Source organism: Carcharhinus amblyrhynchos, chromosome 1, assembly GCF_965287045.1.
Source record: "Carcharhinus amblyrhynchos chromosome 1, sCarAmb.v2.hapA, whole genome shotgun sequence".
NCBI lineage: Eukaryota > Metazoa > Chordata > Chondrichthyes > Carcharhiniformes > Carcharhinidae > Carcharhinus > Carcharhinus amblyrhynchos.
Genome location: NC_137324.1, coordinates 11,632,601 through 11,652,099, shown reverse-complemented (window position 1 = coordinate 11,652,099; position 19,499 = coordinate 11,632,601). Strand labels below are relative to the sequence as shown.

Sequence of the window (19,499 nt, the reverse complement as noted above, 5' to 3'; positions counted from 1 at the left end):
TCATTTGGATGGGGGGGGGGGGGGTGCCGCAGAGAAATGACGAGTGTGATGAGCGATTTCATCATTGCAAACCCGCCCCAACCTCCAGCCAATCCTGCTGGAGCCAGCCGGAGAGATTTAAATAGAGATGTCCTAATTTGGAATGCATAGATCCCACCTCCCCCGTGTCAATCATAGGCAGCAGAACCTCTGTGTGTGTGTGTGTGTGTGTGTGTGTTGTCTCTCTCTCTCTCTCTCTCTCCCCCGGGGTGGGAGGGAGGGAGGAGAGAGAGTTGGCAAGTGGCGAGCCCGGGAGAAGGTACATTCCCTCTGGGATAGCAAGAGGCACAAAAGACTGGGGGAGAGTCGGGGGTGGGGGGGGGGGGTAGGAAGGGAGGGGGCGGGAAGGGTGGGGGGGGAGAGAGAGAGAGAGGGGCTGGGGGGGGGGAGCAGAGAACAGGGATAAGAAGGCAATCTTCAAAAACCAGGCTAGTCTCCCCCTGGGGAGGAGGAAGGGGGGGGGGGGAGAGAGAGAGGCAAGCCAACAGAAAAAACCCCTCCTCAGTGGCTCGTATATGGATAACTCAGTATTCGCAAAGGCTGCTACCATCCGGAGCTGTCGATCCCTTTTCACATACTACCTATCTCAAATGCACAAATATCACATTCTGCTGCTCCAGCCGCTTTCAACTTTTATTCGGCCGGATTTGAAGATCTCTCTCTCTCCCTCCCTCTCTCCTTCTCTCAAGAGGAGAAAGCCAACATGTTAACCTCACAGTGAAAGCAATTCTTCAAGTGCCAACAACTCTTGCTTGGTTCGGTCAAGGGGGAAGTGAAGACAGATCAATTGACTTGGTCGGGGAATCTGTAATGCCCAGCGGACAGGCAAAGTAGATCCTGCGAAGCTTTTTTTTTCCCATAGAAATTGATACGCCAGACAGACACACACACACACACACACACACAACACATACACACATAACACAAACAAGGGGAAATCTCCCAGAATTAACTATCTTGGGTGCACTAAAGCACACACACAACAAAAAAAAACACGAGACAGCAAGCAAACAAACAAACAGGACAAGACAGACTGACAAAACAACGAAGGCTGCTTTGATGTTTGCTATTCAGGAAACGATTCCGAGAGGTGGGATAGCCATGAAGGAAGAGCCCTTGGTTGCTGGGATGAATCCCGTCCGATCCTGGATGCAGTCGGGTGGGATATTGGATGCAAATACTGCGGCTCAGAGGTTAGTGCGGGAGCCTCGTAGTTTCTCTCTTTTTGTTTTGTGCCTCGGGAGGAGAAGGTGTGCTTATTGCTTTGAATTTTTTCTTGTTAGTCCCGCGTAACTGAGTGCCCCCTTCCCCTCCCTCATTCTTGTCCCCTGCAGGTCCTCACTCTGGTACTTTGCTCTGTGTGTATGTGTATATGTGTGTGTGTGTGTGTGTGTGATTACCCCTTTGCTGGCTAGCTGTTCTCTAAGAATCTATCTCGGCGAAAATGTCTTAGACTTCAGCGTCTTTTTTCTACGCGTTGGCTTGTTCTTTTTCTACCCACTCTCTTTCTCATGAGACCCTTTTTCTCCTTTTCCCCCTTTTTCTCTTCCCCACTTCTCTCTCTCTATCCCTTCCTCTTCCTTCCCTGCCCTCGTTTCTTCTTCATTTCTTTTCCCACTCTCTCTGTTTCCCCACTGTTGCTTTGCCTTCTCTAATTGTACTTGTCCTATATTCCCTTCCCTCTCTCCGTTTGTTTCTCTCTCTCTCTTCCCCTTCTCCCGCTCCGATTTCTCATTTCACCCTGTGCCCTGCTTTCCTCCCCATCTCTCGGTGAGATTATGAAAAGCTGTCACTTTTATGGAGACCTCGGCCACTTCTCAGACCATGTTTGGAAAACTTTTAGTCTCTTCTGTCTCCCTCCACCTCCCCCACCCCATCACTCTTACACTGGGCGAAACAAAATTCAACATTAAAAATAACAATGTATTTCCATATATATCCACACAACCAACCGATACAGTTCCAGCAATTTCGTTTAGGTTTTGCATCTCCCTGCTCACTCATTCTTGTCTCCCTTCTTTAGCAGAGGATAATTTAAAACCCCTGATAACCTAACATTTCAAGATTTAAAAAAAGTTTCCTAAATTATTTTCCCTGCGTTTTTTTTATCAATCCCTCTTTTCCCTCTCCCCTCATAATTCCCCCTCTTGCTTTTTTTTGCATTCAACCCAGTTTTTGCAGGACCTCTTTAATCTGCAAAAAAAAAATATTTTTTTTAAAGAAAGTTTCCCGTTCCCCATCCCTGGGAAAACCATTCTATTTCCTTCAAACTTTTCCTTAAGGTTGAGGAGTCACGTTCTGAGTGAATGAAAATCAAAAGACCGTCAGCAACTATATCATCTCACCCGACACACAATAATCTAAGTGAACGCCTCATCTTTAGATCTCGTTTTCCAAAACTTCTGGCATCAAAGTTAAGGTCGCTTCCCCCTTCCTCAAGTTGTTACGGATTTAGGCGCCCTGTTTTAATTTGTTTTAAGAAGTATTTTTTTTTCCCCCTGTACATATGAAAGGATGTTGTTCCAGTTAACCGGGGCTCTGTGTGTTGTGTTCCCTCCCCGCAGTGGGGTCGGTTTAGCCCGGTCACATTTCGAGAAACAACCGCCCTCCAATCTTCGCAAATCCAACTTCTTTCACTTCGTGTTGGCACTTTACGACCGTCAGGGTCAGCCGGTGGAGATCGAGAGAACGGCGTTCGTGGACTTTGTGGAGAAGGACAAAGTGAGTACCACCTCCCTCGAATTTCAAACCAAAAATCTTTTCATTCATTCTCGCCTTCCTTCCCCCTCTCCCTTTTTCCAAACCCCTCATGTTCCCCGTTCATTCAATTCTCTCCTTCCACACACACAACCTCTTCCCTTCCCAGGTACTGTGCCTACCTCCCATCTTTATTTGTGATGCTTCCCTTCCCGGTACAACTTTTTTTGAGTTGCCAAGTACTTTCCATTTCTTTCCAGCTCCCATCCGTATTTGCCACACTTTTTTCAAACTCATTTTAAATTTCCTTCCTTTTATTTTACAAATATTGCTATTTTTATTGCCGTGTTGATGCGAGCCGGCTTGTGACAATAACAAATAAACTTTAAACATTCCTATTTTAACCCAATGAAGGAGCAGCGCCTCCGAAAGCTCGTGATTCCAAATAAACCTGTTGGATTTTTAACCTGAGACTTCTTACTATGCCCACTCCAGTCCCACTCCGGCATCTCCACATCATATTTTAAGCTGTCCCTCCAGCTCTCTCTCTCTGTCTTTTTTAACATTCTCATATTGTCCCAGTTCCCTGAAACATCCCAACATAATTGGCATGGAGGAATTGAGAGAGCGAGAGAGAGAGAGGGAGCGCCGTCGGTATTAGTTTCTCCCCATCAGCCTCCCCCGCCTCTATTAAAAGACACATAGCGACAAGTGCTGGACACACTCTGAAAGTCTTGGCACCGTCTTTGACCTCCTCGCAAAACCCAACATCTTAGTGCGGCAGTAATCCCGTTCCACGTGTCCCCTTCTCTCTTTTTTTTTGGTTCAATAAAATGTGGACGAAATGCCAGGTTGCATCTCTGCGGCAACTTGCATTCGATCGGAATTGGTGTGTGACACTTGTGTCCTCTCTTGCCCGCAGGAACAAAACGGGGAAAAAACCAACAACGGTGTCCACTACAAGTTACAGCTCCTGTACAGTAACGGTAAGAGACAGCGGCTGCAACAAGACAGCAACCACATAGCGAAGCGGACGGGAATAAACCTCCACATCCCAGTTTATGCCTTGCCACCTCTTAGACCAGAGTGTGTGTTTTATTTAAATTGTTTAATTGCATGGGGATACTTTCTTATTCAAGGCCCAGAGCTGTATAAAATACTCGCAATATAAACGCAGAGAGAGAGGGAAAAAAAATGATTCTAACATGACAATTGCGTTCCCAAAGCGGTAGCGAAACGTACGGCAAACTGATTTTTTTTGGGAGGGGGGTCAATATTCCTAAAATAAATATAAACATCAGAAATAGCAACTCCGGGTTAGAATACACGGGGCTGCTGTTGATATTTTATACAGAGAATTGTTAGATTGGATGCCCGATGCTTTTGTAAACTGTTTACCAATTCTGCGGGAAACATGCTCAGGTTCCAGAGGCGCGATTTACAGATGTGGAAATGAAGTGTTTGGAACCCCCCAAAACTCCTGCACAAAACTTAAGTCAGTGATTTTACGTATATATATATATATTTAAATGCGGCTGTATAAATACAGATTTTCTGAGGCTCAGGGAAATAATAATTTAATTAATGCGTTGAAATGGTTTCATTTTCTTTAAAAACAGTAATTGATACGCGGGTGTCCTGCTTTGAAGAAGGAATCGTTTACATAATACCTCCAGCTCATCATAGTTTTTGTTTCACGTTGATGTGAGACCATCGCCCGTCTAAAATTGCCAGTGATTCTAAATTGAGGGTATTTCTAACGAGCGGTTAACCTGAGTTGTGAAGTGCTAAATATATTTATTGCCAATGCTTCTCTGTGTGTGTGGGGGGAGGGGAGGTAAGGGGGGGGGGGGGGCGGGAGTGATGTGCCTTTTTAAACTAACCAGTTCTGAAACTAACCACCATTGAATTAAATGTAATCTTTAATATGTCCCATATATATTCACATACACACACACACACACAGATCAAGACATATCTATTGCCCGCCCTGCAGAATTAACAATATTTAATTACCAAAAAAAAAATACAGCTAACTCTCTCCCCCCCTCCCCCCTAACCCCGAAGTTGGGTAAGAGAGTCACAATAGTGAACTATTTTACAGTGGTCACTCACTCTCAGTCAAGTGGAGCGCAGGGAGAGACTTGTTGTCCGGGGCTTGCCTATCTGAATCCTGGTCAGAAAGATTTTTTGTACAAACAGCGGTCGGGGAGGCAAGGAGGAAGGGGAGGATTGGGGGGGAGGGGGGGAAGGTGGGTGGTGGCTGGGGGGGGAGACGGAATCGACATTTATCCAGGAGACAGCAGACTTTCTTCTGCCTAGAAAGAGAAAAATAATATCGTGAAACTGCACGGGTGAAAAATAACCCGAGCGGCTGTTAGGATAGAGATGGAGGACCCGCAGGGGAAGAAACACTTTATAGAGAGGGAGGGAAGAAAAAAAGTTGGAGAAATTGATCAAGGTTACGGTCAGAGGCAGAGGGGAGGGGGGCTGCTGGGGGGAAGGGAGTACCAACTTTCACGTTTTCAAATGCCAGTCTGCTATAAAATGAGAGAGACAGGGGAAGGGGGTGGGATGCGGAGCTGGCCACATCTGTAAACAGACAGTTTAATGTTTGAACTTCTGTCCAGGACCATCTCCAAGCAATGAATGGTCTGGCTTGTTTTTGGAATGGGTGATTCTGTGCTATAATTGCTGAGGAAACTGCCCCTACAAAACTCTTTCTCTCAAATCAAAACACTGAAAAAAAAAATGTGGTTTTTGTTTCCTAAAACTGGGCCACACTGTCATGTTCTAGCGTGGGGATGACAACATTGCACTGGGGGAATTTCACTGAATTTTATTCCATGCTTTTTTTTTTCACCCTCCCACACAGGAATTCGAACAGAACAGGATTTATTCGTACGCCTCATAGATTCAATGACCAAACAGGTAGGGGCTTTTTTCCACTATCAGATGTGTAGCGACAAATCTGTCCGATTATTCTGTCAAGGTTGCCTTGCAAAATCGAACGACTTTTCTGGAGAAATTGCGCCTCTCAGTTGAATAAATTCACCCGGATGAAACCAAGCTGGCTGATTCTCAAAAACCAACTGCTTTGACATTTCCTTTAAAATAAATAGAGCGGGGTTTTTTTTTGTTTTGCAGTGATCTGTTTTGCTGCCCGCCACCATCCCTGTGACGGGCAGGACGGGTAAATTGCTGCGTGACTTTCGGACTAAATTGTGTTGTAAAATGAGCAGGGGGTTAACATCGTCACTGTGGACCCGCGTTGACGATGTGGTGGGTCTTGTCTCTTTGTTATTAATGGCAACAGGGTGAGACGTTGAAGTATTGAATTGTTGTGTGTTGTTTCCTTTCCCCCCACTGCTGGTAATCAATAGCTGCGAGATGTATTCTTCAGCGTTGCTGCTGAAATTCATTTTGACTTGGCCGCGATTCTTCCCTTGGCCTCTGCCTCCTTGCCGAAATTCACCACCTCCTCTTCTCCATCTCCACCACCCCCACCCCCCACCCCCCACCCCCCACCCCTTCCCCACAAGCCCCCCCTCCTCCTGCCCCCTCCCGGGGGCAGCCTGTGTTCTTGCACGGTTTTGCTGCAGTGCTGCAGCGAGGTGCTAAATTGCTTGCCACGCATTCTGCGGTCGCGAACCGGAGCCGAACGCTCGTGCCGGGGAGTGACCGCGCCGGTCGCAATTCGGAAAACGATCATTTGGTCCGGTTGTTCCGATTTCTATTGGGAGTAATTTATTCACCCGGCAGGCGAAAGCGAGTGAATGCAGATTTATTTGCCTTTGTTTCTTTGTACGTCAGAGACATGCAAAGCAAAAAGTGACATTATGTTGGCGCTTTCAATATTATTTCAGTTATTTTCTTTTAAGAGCAGCTTCAGAGTATTGTGTTTCAAACTCAGCTAACTATGAATGTGAAGCAGGATATTACACACCATTGATAGAATTCCAGATTTGTACTATTCTAACATCAAATCATCTATAAGGATTTATTGAGTTTAAAGCCTCCCCTAATTTACCTGATGTTTTCCCTTTTCTTGTCATTTTTTGTTCTTCAAATTGAGCAATGTTAATTATGAGGAAGGATACTGATACCTTCCAATTCAAACACTCACTGCGGAGTTTACCCATCCTGCCTGCTAATGGGAATCGTAGTGGGTGGGACATAGACCATGCAGAGGGCCGTTGACCTTGAATAGGATTTTCCAGTCTTGGGGCGAGTGCGGCCAGAAAACCCCGCCCTCAGTGTCTGCAATAAATACTCTTAGGGCATGTATCGAGTTAGATAAAGGGTAAAACTCCCTCTACACTGTTCCCACTAAACTCTCCCAGAACAGTATTAGTACGGGGTTAGATACAGAGTAAAGCTCCCTCTACACTGTCCCATCAAACACTCCCAGGACAAGTACAGCTCAGGGTTAGAGACAGCGTAAAGCTCCCTCTACACTGCCTCATCAAACATTCCCGAGACAAGTACAGCACGGGGTTCAATACAGAGTAAAGCTCCTTCTACACCGTCTCATCAAATACTCCCAGGATAGGTACAGCATGGAGTTAGATACAGAGTAAAGTTCCCTCTACACTGTCCCATCAAACACTCCCAGGATAGGTACAGCATGGGGTTAGATACAGAGTAAAGCTCCGTCTACACTGTCCCCATCAAACAATCCCAGGACAGATACAGCACAGGGTTCGATACAGAGTAAAGCTCCCTCTACACTGTCCCATCAAACACTGTAAAAAGTCTGACAACACCAGGTTTTAGTCCAACCTATTTATTTGATAATATTCTCACTAGCTTTCGAGGGGACAGCCTCTTCGTCAGGTGAATGACGAAGAGGCTGTCCCCTCGAAAGCTAGTGAGAATATTATCAAATAAATAGGTTGGACTAAAACCTGGTGTTGTCAGACTTTTTACTGTGTTTACGCCAGTCCAACGCCGGCATACCCACACCATCAAACACTCCCAGGACTAGTCCTGTATGGGGTTAGACACAGAGTGAAGCTCCCTCTACACCTCCCCATCAAATAATCCCAGGACAGGTACAGCATGGAGTTAGGTATAGAATAAAGCTCCCTCTACACTGTCTCCATCAAACACTCCCAGGACTGGAATGGTACGGGGTTAGATACAGAATAAAACGCCCTCCACATCATCCCCATCAAATGCTTCCAGGGCAGATGCGTCAAGAATTAGACACAGAGTAAAGCTCACTCTATGTTGTCCCCATCAAACACTCCCAGAATTGCTGCAGCACAGTTTCGATACCGAGTAACGCTTCCATTGGTCATTACCATTGAACATTTTCAGAGGAGCTACAGGGAGAGTTAAATTCTTCTGCAATGCCTAAACAATTTGACATCAGACCAAGCATCAGAAAACCACCCCGCCTCCACCCCTCTATGTACATTTCCCAGGCCAGCAATCTCTCTGAATGTGTTTTGAAAGTTACTGACAATTCAGGGTAGCTGTGTACTGCTGGCTTGTGTCTACTGGGAACTCATTTCACAATCAGGAGACAGAGCAGCCATCTTTAACAACTGTTGGGGCTGAGTTTGTGGCCGTTGAGGGGGGCAGTCCAATACTGAGCAGACCACATTGCATGAACAGAATTTCAGGGTGGGACAGTTCGGTCCTTCCTTGCAAACATGTGAACATCCAAGAGCAGTTCGTCCACCAGCCCTGTCCCTCAAGCCAAGGTGGAGCACATCCCTCATCTTCATGTAACAGAGTCACAGAGTAAGAGAGCAATACAGCACAAAAACAGACCCTTCGGCCCAACTAATCCATGCCAACCACAGTGTTCTCCCAGCTAATCCCAGTTGCCTTCATTTGGCCCATATCCCTCCAATCCTTTCCCATCCATGTACTTATCCAAATGCTTTTTAAATGTTGCTATTGAACCTGCCTCAGCTACTTTCACTGGCAGCTTATTCCATATACGCACCATCCCCTGGGTGAGGAAGTAGTTCCTCTGATTCCTTTTAATTCTTTCCCCACTCACCTTAAACCTATGCCCTCTAGTTTTCAATTCCCCTTCCCTGGGGAAAATATGAATCTCTAATTTGATTTGATTTTTATTTGCTTTGATTTATTATTGTCACATGTATTAACATACAGTGAAAAGCATTGTTTCTTCGTGCTGTACAACAAAGCATATCGTTCTTAGAGAAGGAAACGGGAGAGTGCAGAATGTAGTGTTAAGTCATAGCTAGGGTGTAGAGAAAGATCAACTTAATTGAAGGTACGTCCGTTCAAAAGTCTGACGGCAGCAGGGAAGAAGCTGTGCTTCAGTCGGTTGGTACGTGACCTCAGACTTGTATCATTTCCCTGATGGAAGAAGGTAGAAGAGAGAATGTCCAGGGTGCGTGGGGTCCTTGATTACGCTGGCTGCTTTGTTGAGGCAGCAGGAAGTGTAGGCAGAGGCGATGGGTGGGAGGCTGGCTTCTCTTGGGAGAGGTTAAAAAAACCCCAGAGAGAAACCCAATGAAGGGAAATTCTTTTGGAAAATTCATTCTTTGGCTCCCTCAGATAACTGAGTACAGCCTGGAAATCAAATGGACAAAGAGAATGAAAGCACAAAAAGCGAACATTCGGCCCACTGTGCCTGTGCCAGCTTTTGAAAGAGCTACTTAATTAATTTCACACTATTGTTTTTACTCCTCTGCTGTAAAATTTTCTCTCCTTCACAGTTTTATTCAAACCTTTTTTGAATATTACAATGGAATCTGCTCCCACCAGCCTATCGGACACTGCAATCCAGGTCACAACTCTCTATAAAAAGGTCACATCTGGCTCTTCTGTAATCACTTTAAATATGTTACCAACACTTCTGTTACAGAAATTACCTTCTCCATACTTTATCTAAATCAGGAGTGTTACCTATATTGCTATTTACCTTCTTAAAACCCAGAATTGGAACTTAAACACCATTTACCGAATGACTTTTATTAAGATAAACGAGTACAGTATAGATTTACCTAATTGGGGTTTTTACAAAATAGTTAAATGTGTTCAGAGGGTAATCAGAGTGAAACTATTTACTCTGTCTGGTGGAGCAGTCCAGAACAAAGAGGCTTAAACCTGGCTCTGTCTACATTTCCCACTGCCTCGCTAAAGCAGCCAGCATAATTAAAGAGCCCACGCATCCTGGACATTCTGTCTTCCACCTTCTTCCATCGGGAAAAAGATACGAAAGTCTGAGGTCACGTACCAACTCAAGAACAGCTTCTTCCCTGCTGCCATCAGACTTTTGAATGGATCTACCTCGCGTTCAGTTGATCTTTCTCTACACCCTAGCTATGACTGTAACACTACATTCTGCACTCTTGTTTCCTTCTCTATCTGGGGCATGCTTTTTCTGTATAATGTGCAAGAAACAATACTTTTCACTGTGTACTAATACATGCAACAATAATAAATCGAGTCAAATCAAAACAAAACCACAATAGTAGAGCCAGTCCATTTAGACATGATGTCAGGGATCATAAAATCCTGACAGTGCAGAAGAAGGCCATTTGGCCCAACAGGCCAGCACTGATTATCCAACAATGCATCTTACCCAGGGCCACCTTCCCACACCATTCCCGTAACCCCATGCATTTACTGTGGCTAATCCACCAAATCTATAATAAACTTCAGATTTCTAAACTATTTGCAATCATGCAAGTTGACTGAAAATATGGATTTAATTCTCATCCTGGGAGATGTGTGACTACAGAGCCATTAGAAATGTTCCAAACGACCATTGTGACTTGATGCCATTCCCCCTTATCTTTTCTCCAATACCCCTACACATTGCTTTTATTCAAATAATCATCTAATGCTATCCTGAATGCCTCATTGAACCTGCCTCCACCACCCTTCCAGGCAGTGCAGTCCAGACTCAAGCCTCTCCTTGTGTGAAGAAGTTTCTTCCTCATGTCACATTTGCCTCTTTTGATAATCACCTTCAATCTGCACCCTCTCGTTCATAATCCTTTTACAAATGGGAACAGTTTCTTCCTATCCACTTTGTCCAGTCCCTTCATGATTTTGAATATCTCAATCAAATCTCCTCTTAACCTTCTCTCCAAGGAGGACAGTCCCAACCTCTCCAATCTATCCTCATAACTGAAAGTTCTCATCCCTGGAACCAATCTTGTTGACCAAAGACACTCTTCCTTGTCTTCATCTTCTGCCTCTTCTGATAACAGTACAGTTCATTTTAGTTTGGAGATCTATGCCTCTATTACCTTAGCTTAGGTTTATCATTTACCTATTGCCTTGCCCAAAGTCATGTCCTTTTTGTCCTGTGGCAAGTCTGTCTTTCTGTTGTTTTTCTTAGCAGCAGACAACAGTTTGCGGTTAATATATGGACTGGATTTTTCCATTAGCTAAGGAACCAACTATAACTTTTACCTAACTTTTACCTATAACTTTTGAATGAGTTTAAAAATCCTGTTAGTTACGCCTTCGCCCTCCCTGATTTTGATCCGACTGCTTGTCCGATATCCAGTATTGGATGAGCACAAGTTTCCACCAGTTCAGGTGGAATCCCCTGCCAAATTCCACTCCTCAAGCCACTGGCTCCTATCACTAGCACAGACATGATGGGTAGCACGGTGGCACAGTAGTTAGCAGTGCTGCTTCACAGCACCAGGGACCCGGGTTCAATTCTAGCCTTGGGTAACTGTCTGTGTGGAGTTTACACATTCTCCCCATGGAGAGACCAAAACGTTGTGTGATTTCAAGAGGAAATTAAATATTGCTCTTGGAGCTAAAGGGATCAAGGGATATGGGAGGAAAGGGGGGGCAGGGTGTTGAATTCAATGATCAGCCATGATCAGAATGAATGGCAGAGCAGGCTTGAAGGGCTGAATTGCCTAATTCTGCTGCCAGCTTCTATATTTCTGTGTCTATTTGATTGCTCCGGTTTCCTTCCAAGTCCAGAGATGTGCAGATCAGGTGGATTGGTCATGATAAATAGCCCGTTAGTGTCCTAAGCTGTGTAGGTCAGGTGGCTTAGCCATGGTAACTGTGTGGGAGTCACAGGGATAGGATGAGGGGGAGGGGATTACAGGGAGGGGCCGGGTGGCAGAGTGGATCTGGGGAAGACGTTCTGTTGGAGGGTCAGTGCAGACTCAGTGGGCTGAATGGCCTCCTTCTCCACTGCAGTCATTCTATAGATCCTATGGCTGAAGGAACTCCTTCACTACTGTATAATTCTGTGACCTGATCACAATCCATGTTTTGAGATCATGCTGTACAAAACAATTCTCATCTCTAGAATGACCAAATTTCCAGTACTTAACTGACTCGGCCAACCAGGCTCAACCAGTCAGAGAGTCAGCACCCTTTTCTCATGCAGCACATATTGTTGCTCCCTTTGAAATTTGGCATTCTTGCGTCTATCCTGATGAGTGCAAGACAGAAAGGTTCAACAGCATGTTTCTTTTTCCGACAATACACAAATTACTTAATTGTCTGTAGAACTTGGAATGGTCTTGGGAGGTAAAAGGTACTATATTAATGTCATTTCTTTTTATTCCTCCTTATTGCATGATTCTTTTTCCAGAGAGATAGACAATATTTGTAGCTGACTTATGTATAGAAGCGCCAGATAAGTAGGTCATCAACACGTAAGCCACAGAAATAGGTTTTCAGGAGTTTCTTGAAGGAGCAGACAGAGAGGCAAAGAAGATGGGGGACAAAATTCTAGAGTTTTTTTACATCTATGGTGTTTGGCTTTAGACTGGGCAGTAGATGTGTGCTTTACTTAGAGTCCAGGAATGTGTTACATTCACTGTTCTCAACTCTATGGAGTGGCTCTTTCAGCCATTGTGCAACTGAACGAGAGTGGGTGAGGATGTAGGGGAAAAGGAAATCTGGTGTCTCGCTCCTGTTTGTAAAGCCGAGATTCACGTGGGAATAAGTTGTTCTCTCGCTTATCCCTCTCTTAATTCCATTGTAGAACCACTTGAACAGACATAGAACATAGAACATTACAGCGCAGTACAGGCCCTTCAGCCCTCGATGTTGCGCCGACCAGTGGAACCAATCTAATGACCCTCTAACCTAAAGAATTCCAATGTTATCCATATGCCTATCCACTGACCATTTGAACGACCTTAAAGTTGGCGAGTCCACAACTGCTGCAGGCAGGGCATTCCACACCCTTACTACCCTCTGAGTAAAGACATTGGGCCCAGAGATGTGTGGAATACATTTACATTCCTCAGCACACACCAAAGTACTTTACAATCAATGAAGTGTTCACTGTTTTAGTGTAGGAAATCTGGCAGCCAATTTGTACACAGCAAGCTCCCACAAATAGCGATGAGTTAATGAGCAGATAGATGGTTGTTGGTGAAGTTAAGGACAAGTATTGGTCAGGTCACCAGGAGAATTTGCTAACACCTCATTGAAACAGGACCATGGGAACTTTCATATCCATCTGATCGGGCAGACAGGACCTCAGCTTCTCATCTGAACTGAAAGATAAAGCCTCGGACAGTGCAGCTCTTGCTCAGCACCACTCTGGGAGATTTTTGTTGCTCCAGTCTCTGGATTGGGACTTGAGCTCTTAACCTTCATGAGGCAAAGTTGCCCCCTGCAACCTCCACCCGCCCCTCCCCGCCCCCAAATGAACGGCAGCTGAATCTTAACAGCCAGACATATAAAGACAGCACGCATCCTGGGCAATCCACTATCACCATTCCAACTTGGAAATATGTCGTTGTTCCTTCATTGTCACTGGGTCAAAATCCTGGAGCTTCCTCTCTAACAGCACTGTGGGTATACCTACACCACATGGACTGTAGGGGTTCAAGGAGTTAGCTCTTCCCAAGGGCAACTAGGGATGGGAAATAAATGATTTGGTTTGCTTTAATTTATTATTGTCTCAGGTATTAGCATGCAGTGAAAAGTATTGTTTCTTGCACGCTATAGACAAAGCATACCGTTCATAGAGAATGAAAGGAGATTGCCCAGAATGTAGTGTTACAGCTAGGGAGTAGAGAAAGGTCAGCTTAATGAGACGTAGGTCCATTCAAAGGTCTGACAGCAGCAGGGAAGAAGCTGAGAGTCGGTTAGTACGTGACCTCAGCCTTTTGTATCTCATTCCTGATGGAAGAAGGTGGAAGAGACTATGTCTGGATTGTGTGGGACCTTTGATTATGTTGCTGGTCTAGTCAGTGATTCTCATGCTCTGCGGATTAAACCTAAAGCAAAAGAAATGAGTCATCTACAGGTGTCACAGTAACAGTAAATGGTTACCCTCTGTGTGGGCAGCACAGTGGTAGCACAATGGTTAGCTCTGCTGCTTCACAGTACCAGGGACCTAGGTTCGATTCCCAGCTTGGGTCACTGTCTGTGTGGCGTTTGCACGTGTCTGCGAGAGTTTCCTCTGGGTGCTCCGGTTTCCTCCCACATTCTGAAAGATGTGCCGGCATTGACCCGAACAAGCGCCAGACTGTGGCGTCTAAGGGAATTTCATATTAACTTAATTGCAGTGTTAACGTAAGCCTACTTGTGACTAATAAATAAACCTTAAAACTTTAAATCCTGCGATTGTGTGACCTTGATGCGGTTGAACCAGTTGAGTTCAGAGCTTGAGAAAGCCGGACTCCTGCATGTGCGCTGTTCTGTTTGATGCAGAGCGAGGGTGGACAGGGGGAACTGCGCAGGAGGCTGTGGGGAGGCTGATCCACAGGATTAGGAAGGATGAGCTGGAAGGAGTTATCACTTAAACCACAGAAAGCAGCTTCCAGCTGCATGGCAAACAGCACTATTTTCAAAGAGATAGCACAGGCACATTGGGCTGAATGGCCATCGCTTTTTTTTAATGTGAGTTTGTTTCCTGACAGTGCAGGACAGTAGGATGAGAGAACACAGATACAGACCTGTGCCAGACCCATTTAGGACAAATATTTCTGTACAGAGAGTGATTAAAGAGTTAATTGGGCCATTGGAAAGTTTGGCTGAGGCTGAGACTCGAGATTCTTATAAGACAAGCAGTGAAAGGTTTACGGAGCTCTAGACGGACATGCATATGGGCTGAGGGACTTTTCTTTATCGATAATGGAAGTACAGTACAGGAGGAGGCCGTTTGGCCCATCATGCCTGTGCCGATGCTATCTCTTCACTTGGAGCTCCCTACTCCCATCACGTGGCAGGCTCCATTATCAGTCAGTGCTAGCTAAGACTGACATCTGGGGCACCACGCTGTGGTGCCTGAGTTTGTCCCCGGTGCCCCTGTGCCAGGAGATAGGAAGCAGAGGATAAGAACAGCCCGCACCTTCCCCCTTGCGGCTGCCACCCGAGGGACCCTTGCTGGAAAGTGTACACACCTGCCAATTTCAAGTGAACTGGAGGTGATGCCTTCCTTAGTCAAATAGCCTGCGCTACATTAGGTGAATGATGAAGGGCGGCCACTCAGCTGGAAGGCAGGGGAACCACGGTTCCAGGAAGAGGTGGCAGGAGGGCAGAGGTGCAAGAATAGAGTGGACAGATTCAGGTGAAGGGTTGGGGTACTGATGTGTTTCTCTTGGCCTGTACATCTGTCGACACGCGGTGCCTGTACAAGATAGAGAGACGCACAGGGAGCAGATACCAGCGACCTTTCCCTGACAGTTTATTATGTAGATAGATACTGTGTATTGCCACTGCACACAAGGCTAGATTCCAGCAATGAAGAAACCATTTTTCTTCATAAACTGGATGTCATTGCCTGTGTTTGGCCCTAATAGCTTCAATCTAGCGCTAAAGAATGCATTATAAACTTGTGGATTTGTGTATCTGCAGTATTATATATTCATTGCTCATTATGTGTCCCTTCACTTATTCCCGACTCTCTGTTTATTGCTTCACCCCGTATTTCTGCCTTTCTCTCCTTCCTTTCCTTTCCGCGCGGTTAGGATCGACACGCAGGTCTGCTCCCGTGTTGTGGTTTGCATTGCTGTATTGCGCCACAGGCTGATTCCTTCCAGGTTTCTAAAAATGTATTTTATGGGATGCGGGCACCGCTGGCAAAGCCATTATTTGAGCGGCACAGTGGTTAGCAGTCCTGCCTCACAGCGCCAGGGACGCGGGTTCGATTCCCGGCTTGGCTCACCGTCTGTGCATGTTCTCCCCGTGTCTGCGTGGGTTTCTCCCTGGTGCTCTGGTTTCCTCCAAAGGATGTGCTGGTTAGGGTGCACTGGCCATGCTAAACTCTCCCTCAGTTACCCCAACAGGCGCCCCAGTGTGGCACCTAAGGGATTTTCACAGTAACTTCATTTCAGTGTTAATGTAAGCCAACTTGTGACTAATAAATAAACTTTACGTTTATTATTTGTTGCCCATCCTGAACTGCCCATGAGCTGAGAGGCTTGCTGGACTATTTCAGAGGGCAGTTAAGAGTCAGCCACATTGCTGTGTGTCTGGAGTCATGTGTAGGTCCGATTGTGTAAAGCTTTCTTTTCCCTCCATGGCATTAGTGAGTAAGCTGCATTATTCCAACAATCAATGATAGTTTCACGGTCGCCATTCCCGAGAATGCCTTTCTATCCGCGATTTTGTTATTTGAATTTCCGGTGGTGGGATTTGAACCCTTGTCCCCAGCGCATTAGCCCGGGCCTCTGGATTAGCTAGTCTAGTGTCATTACATCTAATGCTTTGTCTGAGAAATAGCCCACCTAACGTGACAGCACTTCTCCCACACTGCAATGATTTAACATTCAAAGCGCTGGGGTGGGATTCGAACTCGGGTTCGGGCTCCCGAACCTGGGCTTCTGGATTAACAGTCCAATGGCTTTACCACTATGCCACTGTCTTCTCCTTTCTGCATTGTCCCTGCTGAGAGATTATAGTGGGGGAGGAAATAGATGGAGTTAGAGAATATAAACTGGGGTACCCACCAGTGGCATTGTGTATTAATATTGCATCTTTCAGATAATCATAGAATGGCAGAGCACTAAGGAGGTCTCTTGGTCCAAGGAGCCGCTGCCAGCCCTTTGGGAAGCTATTCATTATCTCAATCCCCTGTTCTTTTCCCCATAGTCCAGCTATTTCTTTTCCCTTTCAAGTATTTATCTAAATTTTGTTTCGAGTGTTGAATGTGCATCTACTACCCTTTCAGGTTGATGGTCCTCTTTCAGGCTTAATATAGAACAGTACAGCACAGGAACAGGCCCTTCGGCCCACAATGTTGTGCCAAACATGATGCCAAATTAAACTAATCCCTTTAGCCTGTCCATATCCCTCTACTCCTTGCAGATTCATGTGCTTATCTAAATGTCCCTTAAATGCCCCTATCGTACCTGCCTGAACCGTGCCGGAATATGTCTCCACAGGGAATGATTAATTTGACATGATGTGGAGATGCTGGCGTTGGACTAGGGTGGGCGCAGTAAGAAGTCTCAAAATTTATAATTTGATGGTGAGCCCCATGAGGAGATATTGGGACAAGTGACCGAGTCAGAGAGCTCGGTTTTAAGGAATGCCTTGAAGGAGGAAGAAACTTAGGAAGAGGGAGATAATACTTGCAGAGTTCAAGGTCTTGGCAACTGAAGGCATGGCTGCCAGTGGTGGAGATATTTAAAATAGGAAGTGACCAGAATTGATGGAGTGCGGGGGTTTAGGACTGTTCTGAGGCTGGAAGAGGATAGGGATGAGCAAGGCCATGGAGGGATTTGACAACTGACATAGAGAGAGAGACAGAGCACACAGAAAAGTACGTGGAAGATCGACATGGAGATCATATATGGAAAATAAGCTTTAAGGGATGTAGGAGTACTGTGCGTTCGCAGATGTAAACATTTGAAGGTAGCAGGGCAAGTTAAAGTTGATTTTTATTTTCATTCGTGGGACGTGGGCGCTGCTGGCTGGCCCAGCATTTTAGTAGGAAGTCTCGCAATACCAGGTTAAGGTCCCTCAAGTTTATTTGATAGTGAACCCACAAGCTTTCGGGGTTTGCCCCTTCATCAGGTGAGTTTTGTTGCCTATCCCTAGCTGTCCTTGAACTGAGTGGCTGGCTGGGCCATTTCAGAGGGCGGGCGAGAGTTAACCACATTGCTGTGGCTCTGGAGTCAAATGTAGGCCAGGCCAGGTAAGGACGGCAGATTTTCCAAAGAGCTTTGACAAAGGGTCTTCTGGACTCAAAACGTCAGCTCTTTTCTCTCTTTACAGATGCTGCCAGACCTGCTGAGATTTTCCAGCATTTTGTCTTTTGGTTTCAGATTCCAGCAATTTGCTTTTATTAAAGAGAGCAGATTTCCTTCTGTTAAGGACATCAGTGAACCAGACGGGTTTTTACAACAATCGACAATGGTTTCGTTGTCATCAGTAGATTTTTTAATTCTAGCTTTTTTTTATTGAATTCAAATTCCACCAGCTGCCATGGTGGGATTTGAACTCGGGTCCGCAGAGCATTAGCTGAGTTTCTGTCTTAATAGTCTAACGATAAGTTTAAGTTTATGTATTAAGTTTATTTATGAATGTCACATTAACACTGTAAAGAAGTTACTGTGAAAATCCCCTAGTCCCCAAGTGTGTCCTCCCGCAGTACAGCTGTGCACACTGAGGGAGGACACACTTAGGCAAAAACTTGTCAAAACTGTCCAGTTAGGCTGACTAGACTAGCAATATCACCACTAGGCCATCTCCTTCCTCTTCCTTGTTACCACATTTTAGGAAGGAAGTCAAGGATTGAAAAAGGTGCAGACTAAATTTACTTGAATAGTACCAGGGATAAGGGACTTCAGTTGTGAAGGGCAGCACGGTGGCACAGTGGTTAGCACTCTGCCTCACAGCACCAGAGACTCGGGTTCCATTCTGGTCTTGGGTGAGTGTGCAGAATCTGCACGTTCTCCCCTCATCTACATGGGCTTCCTTCTGGTGCTCCGATTTCCTCCCACCATCCAAAGATGTCCAAATTAGATGGATTGGCCATGGTAAATTACCCCTTAGTATCCCAAGGTGTCTGGATTAGGGGTTACAGGGATTGGGTAGGTGGGTAGCGTGCGCGAGCTTGGGTACGATACTGATTTGGTGCAGAGTCAAATGGGCCAAATGGCCACCTTCTTTCCTGTAGAGAGTCAAGATCATTATACAGAGAAGGTTAAGGGAGTTTTAAATAGGGAGATGTTCAAAATTATGAAGTGTTTTGCTTGAGGCAATTAAAGAGAAACTGGTTTCACGTCCAACCAGGTTGGTAGCCAGAAAACTGACAAAATAACCACCTGAGAATTGTTTAATTGCATAGAGTTGTTCCAAACGTGAATGCATCATCTCAAAATGTGGTGGAAACATGCACAAAAACATTGCAGGGCTGTGGAAAAACAACGGGGAAATGGATCTGGAGCACCACTTCCAGTGCTCTTTCAAAGGGCCAGCATAGGCATGATGGACCAAATGGCCTCCTAAAATGGTGGACAATTCTATTAGCTACATGGAAACAGCTATATTCAGATAGAAAACCTCTACCCTGCATCTAGATAAAGCTAGTTTAATGCAAGTCATTTTGAATTGAGTAACAATGTAGGCTGGGATTCTCCGATCTTGCCCATAGCTGGGATTCTCCAGTCCCGCTGCTGTGAATAGAGATATGGCTGAGTGCCAAGTTCTCTGTTCTCACTGGTTGCGGTGGTGGAGGGTACAATCCTGGAGAATTTTGGCTATAATGTTTTGTTTCACTGTCCACGGAACTGAAATGACTTGCAAAGAAATTATCTAGTTCCTATTACATATCTCTTGCTATATTAAAGCTAACATTATCTGTACATAGTAACTTG

At 45.4% G+C, this 19,499-nt stretch overlaps 1 protein-coding gene across 6 annotated transcripts in view; it reads left to right on the top strand.

Annotated features, from left to right (window-relative positions):
* The first annotated feature begins 267 nt into the window (after positions 1 to 267).
* LOC145348922 (transcription factor COE3-like) overlaps positions 268 to 19,499 on the top strand; it is a 402,710-nt gene continuing 383,478 nt past the window's right edge. For 5 of the 6 annotated variants that reach the window (XM_080197054.1, XM_080197017.1, XM_080197044.1 and 2 more), the window contains exons 1-4: positions 534 to 1,232; positions 2,604 to 2,760; positions 3,659 to 3,722; positions 5,612 to 5,667. In XM_080197054.1, coding sequence (XP_080053180.1) covers positions 1,099 to 1,232; positions 2,604 to 2,760; positions 3,659 to 3,722; positions 5,612 to 5,667 — 411 coding nt within the window. In that variant the 5' untranslated portion in view covers positions 534 to 1,098. Of the gene's footprint in view, positions 299 to 533; positions 1,233 to 2,603; positions 2,761 to 3,658; positions 3,723 to 5,611; positions 5,668 to 19,499 lie in introns of those variants that run through there. The other variant, XM_080197025.1, reaches the window with a different exon arrangement.